Genomic DNA, 26,246 nt, shown 5'->3' on the forward strand with positions numbered 1-26,246 from the left:
TAGCCTGTAGTCCTTAGAAGGGCAGGTCATCCTAGTGAAACTAATGTTAGCCCGTAATGTAGTTCTACTTTTAAAAATCCATTAAGAAGACTGGATGGTTATCCAAAGCAACTGAAAGGAAATAAAGAGGCTTCGATTGCATGAAAGTTCAGCTATGCGACGAGTAATTAGGGAACCATATGGAGCCTTGCAGAATACTTGGTTAAAGAGTTGAAATATAGTTCAGTTGTTTTAGTGGTTGATTTCTGCCATGGTTTGATTTAATCTCTCCAAGTATTCCTCGCATAAGCGCCTTTGCACTTCACTGTATTGATGAAGCCCTGGCTTGTGCTGGATTTGGTTTATTTATCCCGTCTCCTCTACTGAAGTTCCAAGCTCTGACAATTACCCGTTTTCTTTTTATTGTCTTCTCTCCCAGCTTGTCTGACTTGTTACGTACAGTCCACTTTTCTGCAATGTTGACGCATTGTTTCCACTGGCCCCTCATCCTTGATCAGCCACGACCATTTTGTCATTATCCTTATCAAAAGCACCGTCTCTCTTCTTCGCCACGCACCACTACCGTTTCTATCATAATCGAAACAAAATGTACCATCTCTATCATAATCGAAACAAAATATATCATCTGGCATTGAGTGCCGCGTATTTTTTCTCTATCATAATCGAAACAAAATATATCCTCTGGCATTGAGTGCCGCGTATTTGTATTTCTATTTCTATTTCAGCCCCCATTCCACCAATGTCGCATTTTGTCCCTTTGGTTGTCTACCTCGTTGAGAGAGAGCACTGCTTTTTGAAATGCCGAGCTTAACAATGAGTAGGGGCCTATCCAAAGTGGGATACCTTGATCCGTGTTTGATAGAATGTAGCTTTCCCTTTCTTTTTGTCATCTGAATCACTCCTAAATATCCACATCCTTGCCTTCCAGCAATGGAGAAGGAGAAGAAAAACTTATTTTGCGATTTTTTTTGAAGCCTTATCGGATTCTTTGTTTTTATCTCTGCTTCGTTGTCAATAAGATTGGAGTCCATACCTAGCTGCCTAGAAGGGCATCCACCACGAGACGTGTAAGTGATGCTCCTTTTACTATATCTTTCTTGTCTGCTTAAGGCATGTGATAGAAAGCTTTAGTTTTCTAATTCAAGGCTTTTGCCCGTGATTGAACTTTTATTTTAGCGCTTTTGAGCTTATCGTTGACCCAGATTTTCGGAAAGATCAAGTCATGTGAATTTTCTAATTACAGATATGATCTGTCTGCAAGTTATCGTTTGGGTCTAAAAGAAAGAAAGAAAAATCGGGAAAGAGAAATTTTCTTGTTAATGCATTGTCGTTTAGCTAAATTACAGGAGTCAATGACTTGATCTTGGTAGGTGAAAGCTATTCCAGGAATACGAGCTTTAAAACCAAAAAAAGAAGAAGGAATATATGATAGTCTTTTTTTAGCCCTCCATCCTCTGTTTACCCGGTTCAGGGTTCACTGCTTGTGACTGCTGCACTTTGTCCTAGAGTTATAGAACCATGGTCAGAGGGTCAAAAGCTCCATGAACAGTATTGTATTCATATCTGTACTGCTGTTCAAGTGACATTCTTGATTCTGTAGTTCAATTCACTCGTGCATGGCTGCGAAAGCTTTAGTGCCTGTTTCCGATTTACTAGGATATTAGGAACGCGGCCTTTGGGTTCTCCTCTTTTTACTCTGAATGTTTCTGTCAAGTACAGCTAAATCAAAGTGCACTCCTCCAACTAGTTTCGTCGATTGGCCGGAAACTTTTCAATCTTGTTTGGAAGCAATGACCTAAGAAGAATCCTCTTGGAACTCATAAAGCCCACTTGTTGCCCAATGTTGTCATTAATGGTTAATAATATTTACAACCTATCCTAAAAAAAGAAAGGTGTTATTATTAAAAGGTTACAATAGTAGGTGAGTAAATTATTAAATAAATTGTACTCATCATTGATAAAATAATACAATTCATTTACTGTCATCATTAGTATAATAATTTATGGTCAAGTTGTCTTACTATTCATACCTATAAATAGAGGCATAAGTTAGAGAGTAAAATGACAATATATGTAGAGTCAAAGACGGCATAAGTTAGAGAGTAAAATGACAATATGTGTAGAGTCAAAGATGTGAGAAATATAGGAGAGAATGGGCTGTCATTGCAACACTGAAAATATAGGAGAGAGTGGGCTGCCATTGCAACACTGAAGAGAGAGAAAAGAAAGAGGTTAAGAGTTGCGAAGAGTGGATAATTCCTCCTTCTCTATGGTTGTAAATCTTATTCTCTCTCTATATAATCAAATGGTTCTCCCGTGGATGTAGGCAATTTGCAGAACCACATTAAATATTGTGTTAGTGTGCTTAGCCTCCAATGAGTAACTATCAGAACATCACTAGTCGACATTCCCAACAATTGGTATCAAAGCATGTGGTTTAAAGTGATGTTTGATTTTTGCTAAAAAATAAAAGTTGTTAGAATTATGTTTTGACTATATCACCGTGTCGAGGAGGTAGAGATGAGCACACTGATAAAAACGGTGAAAAATTATGACGTGGGACATGGACGCACGCGCTGGCAAGGAGACTGTCTATGCATGCCGACGCGCCCACACAATGCCACGCGTCTTCTTCTCTCAGATGGGCTAACCCGACCCACATGACTTGGCCCGAATATGGATAACATCAGCATGATGTAATTATGACGGCAACACGTACAGTTGACATGCCATGTCAGCGCCTAATCATCTGACACGTCTGCATAGTGGGACCTACCTGCCACGTCATCAGCGCCAATCAAGTTAAGTTGATCAGAGCTTAGTAGAGCCGAACCGAGTTGGAGCCAAGGGATAAGATCTAGTGTAATGGATTCTACGCGCAACCAAATCTGAGATTAAATCTGGGTCACTTATTAGGCTAGAATTGTTTTGATCAAATCTTACTGTCTAAAATGTTATTTGGATGATTTCAGAATTATTTCCAGCTAATTTGATCATTTCAGATGCAATGGTACGGTCCGATCATTGAGATTTGGGCTAAAATGGTGGTGGTGAATTATTAAAGAGAGATTGCCCAATGAAGAGGTATCTGAAGGTCATTATAGTGGTCATTGGAGATGAAGAAGAAAAAGGTGCACATGTTTACCCAATTTCATTTGTTAAATTGCTAAGTGGAGAGACTTTTTAGTTGCCTTGAGGGAAGGCAAAATTGGGACACTTTAGACACCCGATCATGTGGACGTTTTGAGGTGGAAAGTGGAAATTAATGAAGACCAATCTTAATGAATCTAAACACTAGTAGTCTCACTAGATGTTGAGAAATCAGGTATAAAACCAGGATACCCTGGATCACTGGCAAAGGAAAGCCGCAACAAAGCTAGCAAATAGTTGTATATATGGAAAGACAATACGATAGATATATATGGCCTAAGAAATTCTGTCTAGAAGATTGAGTTTTAAGTGGAATTGGTGTGACCCCTCCAATCTTTTCTAAGAACTTGCTTAGTTAAAGGATTATCCATACGGTATTATTTTGTATATGTAACAGTTTATAATAAAACTGTTGAAGACTAATATGATGATGACATAAAGAAACAGTTGAGTTTCATATGTTCAAGGATCTAATAAAATGGTGATTTCTCAAAAAAATTTAGATTCGGTGACTATAATTTCTTGAGGGGAGAATTGATGAAAACTCTGATAATGAAGAGAAATACAACAAAAGGATAAAGTTTGACACCTTATTTTAACTTGGATAGGTGTTGTGACAAGATGAGCTATTAAACATAAAAGCAAAAAATAAAAAGAAATCTGGAGAAAAGAAATTACGCGAGGACACACATAGATTGTGCAAAAGTACTCGTAGGATCCAACAAGGTACTATAATGAAACAATAGGTGCAAGGAGAAGAAGAATTCCTAAATGAAGCTTAAAGTAGAGACTTGTGAAAGTTATACAACAAGAAAGCTTTTGTGCTCTTGATAAAGATAACATGTGAGGGCCTTTCCAATGCATACAAGGATGAAAAGATGAACTGTTGTAAAAGCACTTAATTGAGGAGGTGGACCACCTATAATGAAAGACGAAGGCACCAAAAGAAAGTGTGGGTGGAGCTATCAAGCGGAATGACATAGAAGCTCCAAATATAAAAACTAAAATGGAGGATTATGAGGAGTGTACCGTAACTCTATTTTTCTATGTGATCAATGGCAGTAATCTCTCTCATAGTCCACATAGTGGTAAAGAATTTTAGAGTCACTTTAAAGCATCTCAAACAAGGATGTGACCTCTTATGAAAGTCAAAAACACCTTAGAGAAAAGGCGTAAGGGCCATGATATGAGCCCAAGATCAAACCGTCGTATGACAACAAGCGGAAACACCTTATTTGAAAGGTTTGAGGGCCACAATATGAGTCCAAGTTCAGACCGCTGCGTGACGACAAGCAGAGACACCTCAGGAGAAAGTGTGAGGGTCATGATAGGAGCCCAATTACAGAACGCCACAAAGCTGATGTGATGGCTAGATTCGAGTGGACAGGTGTATAACAAATGAAGTGGCTATAATGAGTATGGAGATAAATGCAAGATTGATTTTCATAGATATTTCCCCATGCTAAAGATTAATGAGCTAGATAGCATTTGTTTTTAACAATAAATGGATGACTTATAAAGCATTAAGATGTGACTGCTAGGAATGAGTAGAGGGCATGTGCAGGTTCCAGAAACAAGTTAACTCTTATCAAGGTGGTGAGCTTAGTAATGACATTGTCAAAAAGCTACAATGGTAGGTGGGTAAATTATCAAACAAGTTGCACTAACCATTGACAAAATAATACAATCCATGTGCTGCCACCATTAATGCCATAATTTATAACCAAGTTGTCTTACCATTATGCCTATAAATAGAGGTATAAGTTATAGACCAAAATGAGAGTGTGTGTAAAGCAAAAAATATGAGAAATATAGAAGAGAGTGAGCTGTTGTTGCAGCACTGTAAAAAGAGAAAAGAGTAAGGTTGAGAGTTGCAAATAGTGGATAATTCCTCCTCTTCATTATTATAAATCTTGTTCTCTTCCTATATAATCAAATGACTTCTCCTTTTGCTGTAAACGATTTCCGAAACCACGTTAAATATTGTGTTAGTATGTTTAACTTTCGATTACCACGTTAAATATTGTGTCAGTATGTTTAACTTTCAATTGACAATTATCATAACATCACCGATCAAAATTTCCAATAGCCTAGCGAGTTGAATAGGCTCAGTTCAAGTTATGACTAGGCTGCCAACCTAGAAAAACTCAAGAGGTTTATTTTGACATGCAGGTTCTTTGCATTTTGATTCTTGAATTAAAGGGCTGAAAGAAAAAAAACCCCTTTACCTTCCTGGAGTGTCGAGAGATTATTGGTTCCATGTCTTCATGCGAAGACAACGACGACAATAATTAAATGCTTGCTCTCTCTACTCCATAGCTGTGAAGCTAGATATAGGAACTGCTGGAAAAAAAAAAAACCCAATATTATTTGGTTGAATTATATCGATTGTTTTTTATTAAAACAAATATTGTTTAGTTCTTTAAAAAAAAAATACTTGAGATTGCTATGAATTGGTTTAGAATGGATTTGGCCGAGTTAATTACTCTATTCTAAATTCCAACACTCTTTCTTTCCTCCAAATATCTCTTAACTATTTTTTTTGTCATATTTGCGTAACATAATTAATTGTATCTTTCTCGCATCCTCGTAGTTTGTTTTGGCATTTCAAAAGTGTTTTTAAAAAAATTAAATTTTTTTTATTTTTTCTTTAATTTAAATTGATATTTAAAATTTAAATTTTTTTATTTTTTCTTTAATTTAAATTAATAATTTTTTTTAGTATTTTCAAATCATTTTGATATATTAATATCAAAAATAATTTTTTAAAAATAAAAAATATTATTTTAATATATTTTCAAATAAAAAACAGTTTGAAAAGTAATCGTAATTGCACTCTCATATAAACCCTAAAGTAGCGCGCAATGAACACTTCTCTTATTTTAGAAATTTATCAATTTATCAAATTAACAACATATCTAAAGAAATATATATTTTTGGCTAAAAAATAATATGTTAAAAAAATTATGTTAACAACATTATATTTTTTTTCCACATAATTTTGATTATTTTATTCATGAAATAAATTTATTTTTATTTCTATATAATAAAATAAAATAAAAATTTAAATAACACCTCATTCCACAATATCAAATATCTAAAATATTAATAATTAAACACAGTATTTAATGAATATTAATAATTATTTTTATAATTTATTAATTTTTATAATTTTCATTTTATTTCATTAAACACATTAATTTTCCATTATCCATTAAATTTTTTCAATATACAAGAAAAATACGTTCACAATAATACATTCTTTTCCAGCTTTGGGAATTAATTTAAAATGGCTAGTACTCAATGTCTAATCAACGAGGTGCTATATATGATTAAGAATTTGAAGCATTTATAGAAGCCTGGGTAAATACTATAAAAGGAATAACGTCTTAGGCATCAATTGAGTGGCAATAAACATATTCCGTAGAGAAAGTACAAGAAGACGGGGAGAGACGCTCGATCTAAGTGCTTGTCCGACGCAGCAGTGGGTCGTCATTTTTTTTTTCTTGATTGTTTTTTGTTTTAATATATTGATATTAAAAATAATATATATAACTTCGACGACCCTAAAAAGTAACCCTACAAGACTCAACCTCTAAACGGGAAGGAAGGGGGGTCACAGTTCTCTGTAAGTGCAAGGACAAATAAGTGATCGTGCTGTCAACTGTCTGGAGTCAGCTCTTTTGAACACTATACATGTTGTTTTTGGAGATACTCAAACGTTGAATCATCAAATCCCTAGCTACTGTTTTCATAATGAGATCTATGTCTATGTCTATTGCAATTCCAAAGAAGAAATGCCAAATCCATTGCATTTACCATCCCGATCACGGTCATAAAGAAAGTTTCATTACATTTTCACATTCAAACAAGCACACCCCACAATTTGGAAGTATTAATTTGTTCATAGCTAGCCAGCCCCCAGTACCACTGCAATCATTTCAGGTATAGTTAACCCTAGGAGTTAAAATAATGGGGTCAAGTTCTTTGTTTCTTTTGTTTATTATTTGCCTCCAAGTTTATTTATTCAGTTAGTCGCAGTACTATATCTATTCTTTATTTGCTTTTTAGTGCTAGCAAGCTCACTGGGCGCCGGTAAAATGAAGCATTGATTTCGAATACTTGAAGTGCCGATGATCGATGGTTTTATGGCGGGTAGCATTCTCTAGTGGGAACTCTTTCATGGATGAGTACTTAATTTACAAAAACAAGAACAATTCTTATGGAGTACTTGTTTAAGTAGTTTATATATATCTGCAAAAGCTGAAGAACCCTACCATTCTCATGAATCATGATCACTGAACTGAATAAGAAGCCAAACGATCTGACCCCACCAACCCTAAACTAAAAACAACGCATCCATTATACCACCATCAAAAACCACCTTTCTTAAGAAAACCGTTTGTTGAAGTAGAGTGGCCACTATTGACAGGTTGAACAAGAACAAGAGGGAACCTAAAAGAAGGGAAATCAACAGTGAGGAACAGTGGCCTTCTGTTTTGTGATGAGAAATGATGATGATGAGACCAGCTGGATGTTTGGGGGGCTCAAGGTGTCAGGACTGTGGAAACCAAGCTAAGAAAGACTGTTTTTACATGAGATGCAGAACTTGCTGTAAGAGTAAAGGTTTTCAGTGTCAAACACACGTCAAGAGCACTTGGGTTCCCGCTTATAGACGGCGACAGAGAGCTCAAGATCTTTCTCCTGTTCAACAACAGTACCAGCTTCAAGGACACAACCCTAAAAGGCTCAGAGAAAATCCCTCCTCAGGTACTGTTCTTTTACTTGTAGATCTATCACTATTTGAGATTGTGAAGTACTTAAAAACTCAAGAAAACCATATCTATTGCTTGATACGAATGAGATAAACTCAGTAACCCTAGCATCTAAGGAGCACTCTTTATGCTGTCAAGGGTGTAATTGTGATGAGCATATCCATATAGATCACTCTCCTTATCTTTCATAAAGTTTACTTTTGTTTTCATGATTTGCTTATTTTGAAGATTTTTAATGGCATATATCTTATCTCTTTTAGGTTTAGAAATCGAGAATTTTCCTGCTGAAGTGAACTCTACAGCTACATTTCGTTGCTTTCGAGTGAGCTCCATTGATGAGGCGGTTGATCAAGTTGCATATCAAACAAGGGTGAATATAGGAGGTCATGTTTTTAAGGGTATTCTCTATGATCAAGGCCCTGAAAATCGTTATGACTTTGGTGAAAGCTCTTGCAGACAACTTCAAGGGCCTAATCTCACAAATGCAGGTGCCCTAACTCCTGCTACTACCACTTTAGCTTCAACTACAGGTGCTGCAGAATGTCTTGCTCGTCCTTCATTTCCATTTCCCCTTAATGCTTTTATGTCCGATAAGCAACTTTTCCTACACCCAAAATCTTAGGGCTCCTCAGTTTAATTTGCGTAGCTATCAAAAAGAAGAAGGAAAAAAGAGTGAAAATGTCAAAAGAGCCCAGCCTTTTGTCAATCATCAATTGAATCTTCCTCTTCTGTTACCATAAATCGCTAGATATTCACGGTCAAGGTTGTTCTTGTGAGTATCCATTGAAATAGAAATGAATAACTGGAGATCTTTGTTCTTTTTTCTAATGTTTATATATATAATTTAACGTTCAATTAAATGGTCTTGTATTAAATATTTTAAATGTGGCATGCTGCTGCAGATTGGTTTTTCAGTTTGTCTGCTTGTTCATTTTTTTATTAATTATTTTATTATCTTCTGAGTCCAGGTTTAATGTCTTCGATCTCCTTCAGTTGTTTATGAACTTCGAAGCTACTTTTTCCAGTTTATCCGTTTCTTTGCCGGCCTCAAGCTGGACTATATCTGCTTCTTTGTATGTTTAGAGAGGCTACAAAGATTTAAATTAAGATAAGTTCTACAGGCTTATATATATATAGTTGTGTCACCAATGCATGGGCATCAGACCCAAAATATTCAGGAAAACACACATACCCACTTGAAACATAAACAAAGCAAAATAAAACACAATAGTGCTTGTCTTCTTCTTTTATTTTTTTTTCTTGAATAACAATTACAAAGAGCAGAAAGAAGGAAAAATGCTTATCTCAGTGGCATAGTTCTATATTATGTATATTAATTGCAATGTTTTTTTTTTCTTTCTATTTTTTTGGAGGAGGAGGGAATCAGAATCACACTATCACTAAAGCGTAAGCTAAACACTAAGGCTTGATACTTATTAAACCAAAAAACGATTAGGTAGGCATCTTTGGGAGATTTTGGAGATGATGCCTTTTATATGAAAGCACTACATAAGCTCATGTTTAGCTAGCTATAGGTTTTCTAATGCTGAGGAAACAATCATATACTTAACTATACGAAAAGATTGATACTCTCAGTGACAGAACCACTCGAATATATCCTTTGTACTTGGAAAAAGAACCACGGTACAAAAGTCATGAATGGCTAGCTCTATTTAGTGTAGATGCTGTGCTTGGAATAAACCTTTCTAAGAAATTCATAAGTGGATTGTCACCCAGGAAGGGCCTGTAAATGGTTTTCCCGATATAGTCATGGGATAGGAAGTTTTTTAAAATCTTCTGCGTGTAAAGAAATGACTTCTCATGGAAGATATCCAGCAATTTGCATGGGACAAAAGACATATGAGGTGGTTCGATCCAATGATGTTTTTATTGCATTAGATTATGGTAACAACCTTTATCATGACCTGCCTGCCCGGAGAAATATATCATAACCATACCCTGGAGAATATGTTGTTCTTTAGCCCTTTTTCTTTTTCTCAAATAAGAGATCTTATTCGCGATGATCAGCTAAAAAAATTATGCACCGGCCTTTTATTTTATTAATTGAGAAGTAGAAGATGGGACACCTCTTTCATTACTAATATTGTGGTGCAAAGATATATACAACCTCTTTTTCGCTAGGCATCATCTGGGATGGGAATGCATGTGGCTTGTGGTGTATATTTTTATATTTTTTTAATATTGATGTAATTGTAAAAAAAATAATATAAATTATATTTTAAAATTTTATTTAAGAGTTTAAGAATTTAAGTTATTAGATTAAATTAAGTATTTAATATGATATCAGAACCATAATAATTAAATGGTTATGAATTCAAAATTCATCATCTCTATTTATTTAATAAAAATTAAATATAAAATATTATAAGTTATTTTAAAATCTTATTTATTAGTTTAAGTTATTAGATTGAGATAATTATTTGAAATAGATTGTTTCCTATTGTTTATTTATTTTTTGTATTATTATTATTATTATTATTATTATTGAAGCAAAATCATATTTCATTAAGAAATCACACCTTGTACGGAGGAAATTTCATCTAGATTATCATCCCGGAATCTTTGCTTCGAATCGATGCTTTGCTCATTTTATTGGTTGTGTATGGTAATGCCGTACGTGTAGAGAATTTTTTTTAAAAGTAATTTTTAATTTTAAAATATATTATATTAATTTTTTAATGTTTTTTATATCAGCATATACATCAAAACCATAAAAAATTAAAAAAAATAATTTAATATTCTTGCAGGAAAAATTTTGATGGCTATAAACTGTCAAAACAGGTTCATAATTTAAGAATATGACTAGATACGAGACCAGGATCATTGTAATTTTATTCCCTCATTAGTGAAATTCCATCACTATTCATAAAAAAATGCAAGAAACTACAATGCTTGTATTTAAATGCTGTAATTCCACCACTATTCACCAGTCTTTAAGGTTGTTTTCTTTTTCATATATCAAAATTTATTATGATATCTTGCTTGTAATTGTTTTTCTTAAAACACTGAACTCCAACTATATATTGGTGGCTGATCATCATTGGACTGGGGGCGGCCCTGCAAAGAATTTTTTTTCCAGCTTAATAGTATTTATAATTTTAATTTAAATAGTAAAATAACTTAACTCTATATTTTATTTATTTATTTATTAGTTCTATCCCTGATTGGATTCAAAGGTAATAATCACAATCAGTCGTGCTTTCTTCATATCATACTCTTTCTATGATTTATTAAAAGTCGTCTAAAAAAGTAATGTTATAATAAAAAGTATGTATTCATGAGAAAAGAAAAAGGGTGTGCTTTGATGCTTTGGTTTAATTAAATGGTACACGATATCTTTGTAAAACATAATGCATGTGATTGTTGATAAAACAAATAAAAAATCATTTACACATATATACGAATGAAATACCAAGATCATGATTGGATACAGCTACACAAACAGCCAATAAACTAGTAAAATTAATTAAACTAAATTTAAATATTGTTTTATTGTATTTTTAAGCATCATAAGAAACCCCCTCATCTAATTTTTATACCTATGAATCCAATAAGTAATATCCTCATTCTGTGTTGTTCTATGCCTGTGTTCTCAAGGTCCATAAATTAATGGACGCTATTCTATGCCTATGTTTATCAAATTCAACAGCTATTATTTTAGAACTCAAAATTCTTTCAAAAATTGTCAGATTTTTTAAATAACATATTCAACAACTTTTAGTATGCTATACCTGAAGATCAGTATGCTATCACACAAAATAGTATCCCCACATGAAAGGATGATATTTTTCTATCATTTTAACCTAACAGTGTACGTAGCAGTCATATATAGGAATAGATAAGAGGTAAGTGGTAGATTTTTATCAGGAGTAATTAACCAGGACGCTTGCAAAAATGACAGAAGCAGACTTGCAACAAAGAAGAAGAAGATTAAAACAGATTAAACTGTACTTGCAATTTTTTCTTGAAGTGTTTTTCTTTTTTCTTGGTATTTAGAAGACCATGAAGGTTTTACCGGTTTATATTGTTAAATAATATTTATGTAACCTTATTTATTAAAGGTAAAATAGTACTTTCAGTTTAACCTATACATACTTTATTTATATGTAGATTAATACTAAGCACTCATAATATATAAATTATTCAAAATTATAACTTTTTTTTTATGTTTGATTTTAATTATTTTAACATGATACCAGAGTTAGTTTTGTGGAATGAGGCTTAATCCTGAACACAGCTTTTAGAAATTTTTTAAAGTGATATTTTGTCTTCCGCTTCTACAAAATTTGGTATTTTATCTTCCCTTCAGTTTTTGCAATTATTTTGGTATTTCGTCTTTCATTTAATTTCTGTAATTATTTTGATATTCCATCAAGAAGATATTTATTTATTTTCTGCAATCTTTATTCAATTTCTGCAATCTTTGTACAATTTCTACAATTTAATATTTTATTTTCCACTACTTTTGCATTTTGATTCTTTGTGATTGTTGATTATAGCTAATTAAAAAGATGATTCGCTTCAGTCTGTGAGTGTGAGGTTGGATGGGAAAAACTATTTGTATTGGAGTTATATAATGAGAAATTTTCTTAAAGGTAATAAGATATAAGAGTATGTTAGTGGAACTTATATGATACCTAAGAATATTAAGGAGGGGGGTTTTGTTTTGATAGATACATAGGACGAAAATAATACAAATATCTTATTTGGATCAATAATTCTGTTGAGCATTTGATAGGTATGGTATGAGACAACAAAAGAGGTTTGGGATCATCTGCAAAGGTTATTCACACAATCAAATTTTACAAAACAGTATCAATTAAAGAATGACATGCGAGCTTTTCATTAGAAAAATATAAGTATTCAAGAGTTTTATTCTACTATGACATATTTTTGGAATTAATTGGCTCTTATAGAATCGGCAAAATTAAAGGCATGTGGTGCCTATATTAAGCATAAAGAATAGCAACGATTGGTACAGTCAGCACTTTGCAGTGATTTCGAAGGACTTAGAGGTTCAATTCTGCATTGTTCTCCACTGTCTTCTATTGACTCTATTGTCAATGAGTTATTGGTTGAAGAAAAACATCTTTAGTCCTATTCTAAAAAGGGAATTCTTTCTTCTTCAAATCCTTCTATACTAGTATTACCTTCTAAGTTATTCTTTAATCATCTGAACAAGCTTTACACGATAGTTGGTTTGATGAGTGCAGTTTCTGTAAGGAGAAAGGTAATTAGAAAGCTCAATGTTCTAAGTTGAGACAGCAGAATCAAACTTGAAAGCCTGATAGTCAGTCAAAATCTAATGCTTATAGACCACCTCGGGTTTATAAACCACCACACCACAATACCAAAGCAATAGTTTCCTCACGCTCTATTACAGATCCTAATACTTTGGTTGAGCAATTTTAAAAGTTTCTCTCCTTACAACCACAAGCAATAACTGCTTCTTTTTTTATAGGTCAATTTCCTTATAGTTCCTTAGGTATGTCACACTTTAAATGGTTATTGGATTCTGGTGCTTCCCATCATATGTCTCTAGATTCCTCATCTTTTACCTCTGTGTCTTCTTTATCCTCCATTCCTATTATGATTGTTAATGGCGCTCCTATACCCCTAGTAATTATTGGTTCTATTGTCACACCTCACTTGTCTCTTTCTAATATTTATCTTATTCCAAAACTCAAATTGAATATTGCATCTGTTAGTCAAATATGTGATTCTAGTGATTATTTAGTCATGTTTTCTAGTTTTTTTTGTTATGTATAGGATCTGTAGTCTCAAAGGCTAATTAGGATAGGCTATAGGGAGAATGGACTATATATTTTAGATGGGTTAAAAGTGCTTTTTTCTATCGCCGCCATCGCCGCCGCAACTGTTGATTTGTCTTCCTTTCGTTTGAGTCTTTCATCTTTTAGTTTTTATTTATAGCATTCCCGTCTAGGTCATGTTTCATCTTCTCGTTTGAGATTTTTGGCATCCATATGAGCTTTAGAAAATTTAAAAACTTGTAACATTTCTAATTGTAGTGCATGTAAACTGGCAACCTTTTCTGCTTTACCTTTTAATCAAAGTATTTTTATTTCTTCTTCACCATTTAATTTTATTCATTTTAATGTATGAGGACCTTCTCCTGTTGCCATAAAAGAAGAGTCTCGATATTATGTCTCTTTTATTGATGATCATACTCGTTATTGTTGGGTTTATTTAATGAAATATCATTATGAATTCTTTAAGATATATACAGCCTTTTGAGTTTTTATCAAATGTTATGATCAAATGCTTTAGGTGTGATTCGGGTAGGGAATACACCTCTAATAAATTTTATCAATTGCTTGCCCTAGATGGAAACATTCACCAAACTTCATGTATAGATACTCTTGAGCAAAACAGTGTTACTGAAAGAAAATATAGGCACATTGTTGAAACTACTCGTTCTCTCTTGTTGTCTGCTTTTGTTTTAGTGAGTTTTGGAGAGAAGCTATTTTTATTGCTGTAATTTTGATTAATATAAATTCATTTTCTCATAGTCCGGGTCTATCTCCTTTTAAAAAGTTATATGGGTATGTTCCTGATTATTCCTCATTTAAAGTCTCTGATTGTACTTGTTTCGTTCTTTGTCCCATGTAAAACGCAGTAAGCTATCCTCTCGATCCGCTATTTATGTCTTTTTAGGTTATGGTGAAGGTAAAAATAGGTATCTTTGTTTTGATCCAATAACTCAGAAACTTTATGTGTTGTCATATTGTCTTCTTTGAGCATATATCTTTCTTTTCTATCTCATCTACTACTCATAACTTTACTAAATCTGAGCTTATTCTTATAGGTCCTTTTTTCTGAGGATTCTGGTAATGATACCTCTCCCCATAGTCAATCAATTTGTACTCATAACTCTGCAAATACTAGTACTTTACTCTTTAACATACCTGAAACCCCATTCTCATTTACAGTCCCTCAAACTTTATTTGAGAATGTGGATTCACCTCCAGATCAGTCCATTTGTATTCATAAGTCCATAAAACTACTAGATTTTATTTATTCTTGTTATTCTTCATCATTTACTTCTTTTTTAGCTTCTATTCATTGTCTCTCTAAGCTATTTTCCTATAAAAAGGTAATTCTTGATCCACTTTGACAACAAGCAGTAGATGAAGAACTTGCTGTTTTGCATAAGACAGATACTTGGGACTTGGTTTCTCTACCTCCTGACAAGAGTGTTATCGGTTATCGTTGGGTATATAAGATCAAGACTAATTCTGATAAGTCTGTTGAGCAATACAAAGCTAGGTTGGTTGTAAAAGGATACTCTCAACAGTATGGTATAGACTATGAGAAGACATTTGCCCTGGTTAAAAAAAATGACTACTATTCATACTCTTATTACCGTAGCTTCAATTCATCTGTGAAATATTTCTTAGCTTGATGTTAAACATGACTTCTTGAATGGAGATCTTTAAAAAGAAGTTTATATGGCACCCCCTTCTAGTATTTTACAGAAATCTAGATATGTTTCTAAGCTTAAGAAAGCATTATATGGTCTCAAATAAGCACCCTATGCTTGGTTTGAGAAATTCTCTATTATGATCTTGTCTTTAGGCTTTGTTTCTAACAGTCATGATTTTGCTATTTTTATTAAATACACTGATGCAAGTCATATCATTATATCTTTATATGTTGATGACATGATTATTATTGGTGATGACATTGATGATATTCCAATTTTTTAAGATATGGTTGGCTAGACGATTTGAAATGAAGGATTTGGGTTATCTTCGATATTTTCTAGTTATTGAGGTAACATACTCACCTAGAAGTTATCTTATTTCTCTATCAAAATATGTTACAGATATTTGACACGACTAAAAGATTGATGTCTTCTCCCAAGTGCAGGAGTGTCGAAGTAAAAAATAACCCGGCAAGACCGGGGTCGAACCACAGGGAGGTGAATTGTACAAATTAATTTGTTGTACCAAGTGTTATATAACATAAATCAAGATTAGTCATTTAACAAGCAAAGTATTAAAGAGTGAACAAGATAGCAAATATAAAACATGTTAGTATCAAACATTAAAGTCCATATTAAGTTTACATTATACTTATTCTTACACCATTAGTGTAACCTTTTCACCTTGACATAATTAACTTAGCTAGACATAATGAAAGAAAGCAAAATAGATAAACAAAATAAGAACATAAAAGTTAACTAAGTAAAGGAAAGGAAATGAAAGGCATAAACTTAATATTAATGAAAACAAAGCATAAAAAATACAAAGAGAGAAAGGAAGAGCATGATCTTGATCTGGAAATCAAGATGCCTAAATGCATGGCAAATGCCTCCTTTTATAGGCCAAAAATGGGAACTATTGATTTGATGACTAATTGATAAGTGGGTGACCAACTTTTGACTTGGTGACAATCCTTATCTTCTCTTGTCTGCCCAAAACGTCATTGATAACGTCAAAATTGGAGCCAGTTGTAAACATGAAAGTTGTAGGCAATTGTCTCAGCTTTCTTGTGTAAAAACTTCAGCTCATTTGGACTTCTAGAACTCTAGATATGGCCAAAATACCGAACAGTGCTCGGGCTGGAAGACAGATTCGGGCTTCTTTGTTGTTGCTACAATTTGGACTTGATAATGGCCTTTTTAGATCTTGGGCTCCATATGAAAGTTGTAGGCCTATGTCTTACCTTTCCATCCATATAAATTGGACCTAAATCTGAGATATATAGCTCTAGATATGACCCAATTACCGAACAGTGTTCCGGTTTGGATTGCACCGACATCTCTTTTCTAAGTTTGGCCATCTCTTTATCCTTGCAATTTAAGTTCTTCAAGTCATCAATCAATCCTTTCATTTATGTGATAGGCCTGCATTAAAAATAGATATTTACCATAAATTATAGGTATCTTATATTATTAGATACATTATTATAAAACATATTTTAGTTAAGGAGTTATTGATATTTCAAGTGCAAAATGATGATATAAAACCATGATAAAAATGCACTTTTAAGTACTAATCAATATTCTTGAGCAAGCTAGAGTTACTGATAACAAGACTGTAGATACTACTATTGAGGTTAACGTAAGGTACTTTTTTTCTAATGATTTACCTTTGATAAATCCTACTTTATACCACATTATTGTTAGGAATTTGATATTACTCGTCTAGATATTGCATATGTTGTTCATATTGTTAGTCAGTTTGTTGCTTGTCCTACTACTGTTCATTGAGCAGCTGTTCTTTATATTTTGCGATATCTTCGGGGTATAGTTTTTCAGAGTCTTTTACTTTCATTCACCTTTTTCTTGGAATTGCATGCATACTCTGATGTTGATCATGGTAGTGATCCCACAGATCACAAGTTTGCTACCAGGTTCTGTATCTTTTTAGGTGATTTTCTTATTTCTTGAAAGAGCAAGAAACAATCTATTATTTCTCAATCATCCGCTAAAGCAAAATATTATGTCATGTCATCTACTACTAAAGAGATTGTCTGGTTACGTTGGTTACTTGCTGATATAGGAGTTTTCTTTTCTCATTTTACTCCTATGTATTGTGACAACCAAAGTTCTATTTAGATTGCTCACAACTCGGTTTTTTATGAGCGAACTAAGCATATTGAGATTGATTGTCATCTTACTTGTCATCATCTCAAGTGTGACACCATTACTTTGCCTTTTATTCCTTTCCTTGCAGATTGCAGATTTCTTTACCAAGGCGCATTTCATCTCTAGTTTTTGTTTTCTGGTTAGCAAACTCTTAATGCTTGTAGCTGCTGGATCGTGAGTTTAAGGAGAGATATTAAATAATTTTCATGTAGTCTTATATATTAAGGGTAGAATAATACTTTCAGTTTAACCTATATATACTTTATTTATATTTAGATTAAAACTAAGCACTCATAATATATAAATCATTCAAATTTCTAACCTTCTTTTTATGTTTGATATTAATTATTTTAACACACATTTCATGGTAACACTGGCTTATGGTATCTGGATGTAATTTTGAACGTAACAGGGTGCATTGCATGGCAGGCAATCTTCGATTCTGTACCAACCATCATATATTTCAGCATAGAGATTAATTTGCGGTAGCAACATCATGCATCCAGCCATCTATTTCTTGTTTTTGTTGTCCGCTTTCTTCAGGGCAAAGAATAGGGAAGCAGATTCTAGTTGTCTCTTAATCCAGTTATGTGACAACATCTTCTGAATAAATAGTTGGTTGATTTATCTGATGAGCAGCTAGCAAACTTGTATGGTTCTGTTCAATTTATACATTCATTGAACCCGCAACTTTTGTTCTCCATGTATATATTATAAAGGAAAAAAAGAAAGAAAAGGAAAATGAAGAGAAAAGAAAAATAATGCTGGCATTAGTTAGCATCACTGCTGCTGTTTGTAGAAGCAGATGAACAGCGATATTTGGCAGCTTGCCATCATTATCTTGTGTTAAAGCACGTTTAAGTGGCCAAAACAAGCTAATGGTCAACCTTCTTTTATACATTTCAGTGTCGATGCCTTTCAAATCAACATGACTGTATTTAGTTTGCCTATCTTAATTTTTCTATACTTAGTGCTCGATACTGAAGTTTTGCAGAACTCTAAAGATGCGATTTGTTTCTGTACTAAAACTGTATTTGATTATATTTGGCATGAAAAAAAATAAATTAGTTTTTTTTATAAATTTTTTATGTGGTGATATCAATAATTAAAAATAAATCTTAAAAAATTATTTTAATATGTTTTTAAATAAAAAATACATTTTAAAAATATGATGCATTATAGTATTAAATATATACATATTAATTATATTATATTATAATTGAATAACAAGATTTTTATTTTGGCTTTATGGCTAAGTCAATTTTCATACATACTAAGATCGAATATATCCTTTTGTTTGGCGAAAAACAGGCCATTTATGATCACTTGTTATTCCCTGCAGAAAAATTATTGGAAAGATAAGATTTTTCTTAATTAAACGTTTTCTCTACCAGCCTGCTTTTAATTATACCTTAATCATCTTGTTGCAACTCATATTACATGCACACACAAATAAAATTAGGAAGTTAGCTATGCTTAATGATGAAAGTAAAAATGTATATAAAGAAAAATAGGTGGTAATCTCGTAAAATCGACTGGAATTCTCATACTGGGCCTATTATTTCAAATGTAGGCCCAATAGACAGAAACAAACCCCCCACAAAAACTGACCATTGCTCATAATTGGGCCTCCGAGCTTTACCCTTAATAAAACCCATCAAGCCCACGATAAATCTGGCGCGAAAACAAGACCCGTCTCCCGCCAATTCAACCCCTCCCTCCCACACAAAAAGAAACCACCAAATCTTTCCCTCCAAACCCATTTCCTCCACAGAAAAAAATCATCTCTCTGCATCTATGGCTTCCGACTCCTCTCCAGGCCGCAACAACAACGGCCCCTCATCACCCGATGAATTTGCATCCAGTCCAATCGGCAACACATACTCTTCTCCGGCCGCAAGAACCCGGCGCAGACGCCGGTCCACCACACCACTCCCTTACAACACCCCGCCAGCCAACCAATCACGCTTCGCCACTTCAGAATCAACCCCAACCACAACCCCCCACCGCACGCGCCATCACGTTTCAACCCCATCATCCGATGGCGGCCCCCCACTCTCATCCGATGCCGGAGATGACATCGATGAGGCCACACCGACGTTTGTTTGGGGGACGAACATCAGTGTGCAGGATGTGAAGGCTGCGATTCAGATGTTTTTGAAGCATTTTAGGGACGGGCAGAGTCAAGGGAATGAGATTTATGAGGAAGGAAAGTATATGAAAGGGATACACGAGGTGTTGGAGATGGAAGGAGAGTGGCTTGACGTGGATGCACATGATGTGTTTGATTATGATGTTGAACTGTATGGGAAAATGGTCCGGTATCCCCTCGAGGTTTTGGCTATTTTCGATATTGTTTTGATGGACATTGTTAGTTTGATTCAGCCATTGTTTGAAAAACATGTGCAAGTCAGGATTTTTAATCTCAAGAGTTCCACAACTATGCGGAATCTCAACCCTTCTGGTAATTCATCTTTTTTTTTTCGTGTTTTTATTGAATATTAGCGGTTTTGTTTGATTTTGATTACGGGGTTTTCTTTTTGAGGATTTTGATTGAGTTTTGGTGGAATTTTTTGGTTAGATATTGAGAAGATGGTGTCGTTGAAGGGAATGATTATTCGATGCAGTTCAATAATACCTGAGATCAGGGAAGCGGTATTTAAATGCATTGTGTGTGGGTACTTATCTGACCCAGTTGTTGTGGATAGAGGTAATCGTAGTGAGCTGTTGATAGTTGGGTCAATTGTGTAATATGTTCGTTGTTTTCAATGAGTTTTTGATTGTTTGTTGAATGTTTCCGAATGTTATCAGGACGTATAAGTGAACCCACAGCTTGTTTAAAGCAAGAATGTCTAGCTAAGAATTCCATGTCACTAGTCCACAACCGGTGCAGGTAATTTCATTTCAGTCGTTTTGCTTATCCGAGAGTTTGAAACTTGCTTTACTTTCAAGGATTAAAGAGCATTATCACTAGTTATTAGATTAAGCCATGGCATTTGAAATATTTTTCCCAATAAGGAGTGATAACTACTGTGTCACAAAATTGTCGTATTTTAATTGACTGTTCTTGCTCCTAACACCAGGTTTGCCGATAAGCAGATTGTGAGACTCCAGGAGACACCGGATGAAATCCCCGATGGAGGAACACCTCACACAGTGAGCTTGTTGATGCATGATAAGTTGGTGGATGCTGGAAAGCCAGGTGATAGAATTGAGGTGAGACCAGAACGCATGATATTGTCTGAAAAGAAGGAAAGAAATTCCTGAAAGTTCTATGTTCCTCACGCTTTTCTTTCTTTGAATAGGTTACTGGGATTTATAGGGCCATGAGTGTGAGAGTTGGGCCAACACAGCGAACTGTTAAATCATTATTCAAGGTATGTGCTTTCTTTTTCCTTTTTTTTTTTTCCCATTAAATGGGATGAGGTCTCTTCGAGCTCTCTAGGGATGGGGAGATCCTAATGCCATAAACTATTTCTTTTGATTGCAGACTTATGTAGACTGTCTTCATATAAAGAAAACTGACAAGTCAAGAATGTTGTCCGAGGATCCCATGGAAGTTGATAATGGTAATGCTTCACGTAGGATTGAGGAAGATTTCCATTTTGATGAAGCGAAGGTGTGTTAATATTGCATTTTTCTTTACTGGAAAAAGGTCTTTTATGTTTTTTTCAGCCAAGATCACATTCTTGTATTGCAATTGCAGATAGAGCAATTGAAAAAGCTGTCGAGAGAGCCTGATATATATGACAGACTGACCAGGTCCTTGGCACCAAATATATGGGAGCTTGATGATGTTAAAAGAGGTCTTCTTTGCCAGGTACTTGTATGAGCTTGACTTGATGCAGTTCTACATCCCTACTGGTATGGATGGTGTACAATTTTGCAGTTCTTTAATCCATATCAATAACAATTGTTAATGTATTGCTCAAAATGCAGCTCTTTGGAGGGAATGCCTTGAAGTTGCCATCTGGTGCTAGCTTCCGTGGTGATATAAATATCCTGCTTGTTGGTGATCCTGGAACAAGCAAGTCTCAGCTGCTTCAATACATACACAAGTTATCTACCCGCGGCATCTACACCAGTGGAAGGGGAAGCTCTGCTGTTGGTTTGACTGCCTATGTCAGCAAAGATCCTGAAACAGGGGAAACAGTATGAAATTCTTTTTAAACAGTCCTTATATTTTCTAATCAAGCAGCTAGATCTAGAATATATGTGCCTTTATGTGAGATGTTGATATTGATGATGTAATCTTGTAGGTTCTGGAGAGTGGAGCACTTGTTTTAAGTGACAGAGGCATCTGCTGTATTGATGAATTTGACAAGATGTCTGAAAATGCAAGAAGCATGTTACATGAGGTTGGTCGTGTTTTCGTTTCTCCAGATTTTTCAGTCATATAAAAGAAGTTTGCTGTTAAATAACAAACACAGACCTCTGCAAAAATGTTGGCAACAGGGAACAATAACAAGTACATTTTTATTCTTGTCTCGTATGTTTTTTTTAGGTTTTTTATGTCAGTTTTCAGAGTTTAAATGCTTATGACTGAGAGAGGGATTTCCTTTCTCCATAAAATATCCAGGTAAATATGGATATTTTTTTGGCAGAAGAATAGAATAGAAAATCATCACTTAAACATACTCTTTGCATTTGACTTTCTAGCATATTATCTACTCAGAATTTTATGTCCTGCAATTTTTTGTGATGAAAGTTTCTAATCTTGCTTCAATTATTGCAGGTGATGGAACAGCAAACTGTCTCCATCGCAAAGGCTGGAATTATTGCTTCCCTCAATGCCAGAACTTCAGTATTGGCTTGTGCAAATCCTATTGGTTCACGCTATAATCCTCGACTGTCTGTGATTGACAACATACACCTTCCTCCCACATTGTTGTCCAGGTAAGGAAAACTATCCCTATGTCATGCAACTGAGGCAGTTGATACTTGGCAGTTTTGAGATGTATGTGACTATGGACATGCTTTTGCGCAATGGAATTTGATATAATATTATTATACATTTTTAATTTTTTTTTCCAAATATCTTAGTTTTAGCTGTTATATGTCGGTATTGCCTGTGTTAAAGTACTAATTGCTGAAAGATATTTGATGCTATTAAGTTCTTTCCGTTGCTAGAATGACTGATTGTGGATGCTTTCTCAGGTTTGATTTGATATACTTAATTCTTGACAAGGCTGATGAACATACAGACAGGCACCTTGCCAAGCATATAGTTTCTTTGCACTTTGAGAATCCTGAGGTATGGTGAATTCTAGCAATCCTTGTTACTTGAAGCTGTCTTCAATTCTCTGAAAATTTGTTCTGCTTGCAGAGTGCAGTGCATGATGTGTTAGACATTGCTACATTAACTGCATATATGAGCTATGCTCGAAAGTATATTCAACCACAGTTATCTGATGAAGCTGCTGAAGAGTTGACTCGAGGATATGTTGAGATGAGGAGGAGAGGAAATTTCCCTGGCAGTAGCAAAAAGGTCTGCTCTTAAATCTATCCTCTAATCCTTCAATAATTTGTGTAACTGAATTGATCATTAACGCTACCTTATGCCTTGTAGTATGATCTTACCTGGTCATTTCTCCAAGTGCTCTTCTTTCTTACAAGTAGGTCGCTGCACATTATTAATTGACTCACATAGCATTAAAAATTTTCCTGGAGAACAGAGTTCAGTAGATTCCCAACTAAGCCAGATTTCTTGATCCTTTTATTACTGCATTTATATGATCTTTTTTAATTTGGTCAAATTTTCTTCCTCTTTAACTGCTTCTCATACAGTTGTTTTGATAATTTTTTTCAACAAAAAATGTTTTTCTTTTTTAAATTATGCCCTTGTCTCTAACCTATCCATATTTCTTAAATTGTTTCTGTATGTTCCTTGATGTTAAATGTTAACAGGTCATAACAGCAACACCTAGGCAGATGGAAAGTCTGATACGCCTTAGTGAAGCTCTGGCTCGGATACGTTTCTCAGAATTGGTTAGTTTTTCCTTTATGGATCTCACTGTAAAGGTGGTTTCATCTCGAATAGAATTTATGAACTTGTCGTCTGGTGTTGGTATTTGCAGGTTGAGAAGCATGATGTGATAGAGGCGTTTCGGCTCCTGGAAGTTGCAATGCAACAATCAGCAACAGATCACTCCACTGGTAATTCTCTATTAGCTTCACTCCTTGATTCCTAACTTCATTTTCCTAGCCAGAAACATTCTAATGATGTCTTCTCTTTTCTACAGGAACTATTGACATGGATCTCATTACTACTGGAGTTTCAGCTAGCGAAAGGATGAGAAGAGAGAATCTTGCATCAGCTGCTCGCAACATAATTAAGGAGAAGATGCAGCTTGAAGGGCCCTCAATGCGCTTGTTAGAGGTATGCAAGTATGCTGTATGCAGGTTCTTTGAATTGTTATTTAATTTTAACCATAGCTAACACTTGCATGCCCATAATCAATAATTCAGTTGCTGGATGAGCTGAAGAAGCAGAGCTCTTTTGCTGAAGTTCACCTTCATGATGTAAGAATCTCTCTCTCTCTCTCCCCCAGCCCTGCAAAAATGAAAATTGTTGACCCTCCCATGTTTTCCCCCCTTGTACTTCAGCTGAGAAATGCAGTTGCAACACTGGCAAGTGAGGGATTTGTGGTTCTCCATGGTGACAGTGTGAAGAGGGTGTAGTGCGAGTGGAGGAACCAGACTTCGTCTGATTGATACCAGCTAAAACACTGAGAAGAGAAATAAGTTTTGCAGCTTTATTATTGATGGGATTGGGATTATCCCACATATTTGGCCTGTCGTGGTGTGTATTTGAAAGATGTCATCATCACTAGGAAAGTAGTAGAATGCAGGATGCTTGTTGTCTTGTAGGTGCTTTTGATAATTTTGACTGTAGAGTAGTTAGTCAATCACGTAGTTCATGACCACCATATCTTAATGATATATTGATTCTTCAAGTCCGGTAATTCGATGGACGCGATTGCTCTGTGTTCCAATCTTCTTGATGCTGTCGAAGGGTTTCATATTTTTTGGGCTGTGAGACCCGTTTCTCGCCGTCTAAATTTAATAGCTGGGATAATCCTCATCTTGTTGATGTAAATGTAGAATTACGAAATGGACCTCGTACATGCGCCAGGCTGCTTGATCTTGATCCAATTTTACAAATTTAACGAAGTTATTGTTCACTTGATCCATGACTGGAGCTAATAGCTCTGTCCTTTCTCGAATTAAATAACGCTTCTTTAAAAAAAAAAACAAAAAAGATAAAATGCAATGGTCGTTAAACAAAAATAGAGAAAAGAAAAGGGAAAAAACAGAAAGTCAAGCAGAAAAGATGCCGATGAAAATTTAGTGTTGCTCTGTGGCGATCCATCCCCTCTTCTCCTACAATTACGGGTTTCAGCAGCTCTGTGAGTGTATGAATTGTGGTAATTTTTATGGTTATAATTTATAAAAATTATTTTTTGTCATGGTTGATTGAATTAAAATATGTATTTGATTAACTGTTGTTGAAAGTGTTGTTAATAATAAAATGATTAAAAAAACATAATTTTATAGTTTTGCATTATATTATTGTATACTGAATTATTAATAAGTTATTAATACAACAATGCAACATTAAAATTAATTATATTTTTATTGTTTCATTAATTACCTTTTTGTTAAAGATTTTGCTAAAGTATAGTAAATTATTTATTGAGAGCTCATTCCGGCATGTGTATTGCATGTGTATTGTCAATGGTTCTCCCTTTTGTTTTGTCAGACAAATCCAAAGAAAGGTAAAGGTTAAGGTTATTTTGGTCTCACTGTATTTTCAACGATTTTTTCTTTGCTTTCAAAAAAATAAGCTTGCAAAAATAAATTAATAACTGTAATCAGACCTCAGGAAAAAACAGTACAAGTTGCTTCGCAATAACTGAGGTCAGAACTCAGTTGTTGTGGGACCTGCTATTGAGATCACAACTTCTTACAATTAACCAAATACTATATTTTTATGATTAAGAAAAAAAGCAAACTCAAATTCATTTCCAAACTGTCCCGGAAAAATAAAAAATCTTGTAATAAAAATGAAAAAAATAAAAAAAGATATACGTTGTAAAAACTTGAGCTGTATTTTCATGGCTAGACTCATGTGATCCACCGAAAAATAAAAAATCTTGTAATAAAAATGCAAAAAAAAAGAAGATATACATTGTAAAAACTTGAGCTGTATTTTCCCAGATAACATTTTCATGGCTAGACTCATGATCCACCACTTCAGTGCTGGTGGTTTGCAACTTACGTATCCATGTTAAAAATTTGTTAAGGATATATTCAGTATTGTGATAATTACAAGTAAATTATAATTTATTGTAAATATAATTTTAAAAATATTTAATTAATTAATACACATTAAAAAAAATTATATGCATCTCACTAAAACTTTTTCTTCATGAAAATTAAATTTGTATACATCTCATTATAAACTTTTTCTAAAAACATGGTTATAATTTGTATTTTTTTTCTTTAGTATATTTTTTAAATAGCAATCACAAAAAAATATTAAAATATTATTAGTATTTGAAAGTATAAAAACATTATTTTTTAAAATATTTTTTTTACTTTAAAATATATATTTTTTATAAACTACCACCTGAATTTCTTACACAACGCACACTTTAAAGTTGGTTGGTCTTTGAAGTTACACG

At 34.1% G+C, this 26,246-nt stretch overlaps 2 protein-coding genes across 3 annotated transcripts; both read left to right on the forward strand.

Annotated features, from left to right (window-relative positions):
- The first annotated feature begins 713 nt into the window (after positions 1–713).
- Positions 714–8,783, forward strand: SRS3 (SHI-related sequence3). Of its 2 annotated transcripts, none has more exons than XM_011049374.1 (3): positions 714–1,067; positions 7,222–7,920; positions 8,186–8,783. In XM_011049374.1, exons 2-3 carry the CDS (start codon positions 7,662–7,664, stop codon positions 8,545–8,547), a joined length of 621 nt encoding a protein of 206 aa, XP_011047676.1. In that variant the 5' UTR covers positions 714–1,067; positions 7,222–7,661; the 3' UTR covers positions 8,548–8,783. The 2 variants fall into 2 exon arrangements, with proteins under 2 accessions (XP_011047676.1, XP_011047685.1); XM_011049383.1 differs by lacking the exon at positions 714–1,067 and adding an exon at positions 6,765–7,095.
- Positions 8,784–19,301: 10,518 nt separating this feature from the next.
- Positions 19,302–24,559, forward strand: MCM4 (Minichromosome maintenance (MCM2/3/5) family protein). The gene is made up of 17 exons (XM_011049394.1): positions 19,302–20,023; positions 20,141–20,269; positions 20,371–20,452; positions 20,643–20,775; positions 20,865–20,936; positions 21,050–21,178; positions 21,266–21,379; positions 21,499–21,711; positions 21,819–21,917; positions 22,295–22,455; positions 22,717–22,813; positions 22,886–23,047; positions 23,467–23,547; positions 23,637–23,715; positions 23,802–23,938; positions 24,028–24,081; positions 24,166–24,559. Exons 1-17 carry the CDS (start codon positions 19,357–19,359, stop codon positions 24,238–24,240), a joined length of 2,484 nt encoding a protein of 827 aa, XP_011047696.1. The 5' UTR covers positions 19,302–19,356; the 3' UTR covers positions 24,241–24,559.
- The last annotated feature ends 1,687 nt before the right edge of the window (positions 24,560–26,246 follow it).

This window comes from Populus euphratica, unplaced genomic scaffold (genome assembly GCF_000495115.2).
Source record: "Populus euphratica unplaced genomic scaffold, PopEup_1.0 scaffold3.1, whole genome shotgun sequence".
In the NCBI taxonomy this organism is placed as follows: Eukaryota; Viridiplantae; Streptophyta; class Magnoliopsida; order Malpighiales; family Salicaceae; genus Populus; species Populus euphratica.

Coding starts and splice junctions, on each gene's coding strand:
- SRS3 (XM_011049374.1), top strand. CDS start 7,662: ATGATGATGATGAGACCAGCTGGATGTTTGGGGGGCTCAAGGTGTCAG. Junction 7,921..8,185: donor CAGAGAAAATCCCTCCTCAG/GTACTGTTCTTT, acceptor TATCTCTTTTAG/GTTTAGAAATCGAGAATTTT.
- MCM4 (XM_011049394.1), top strand. CDS start 19,357: ATGGCTTCCGACTCCTCTCCAGGCCGCAACAACAACGGCCCCTCATCA. Junction 21,179..21,265: donor TCCATTTTGATGAAGCGAAG/GTGTGTTAATAT, acceptor TTGCAATTGCAG/ATAGAGCAATTGAAAAAGCT. Junction 23,939..24,027: donor CCTCAATGCGCTTGTTAGAG/GTATGCAAGTAT, acceptor TCAATAATTCAG/TTGCTGGATGAGCTGAAGAA.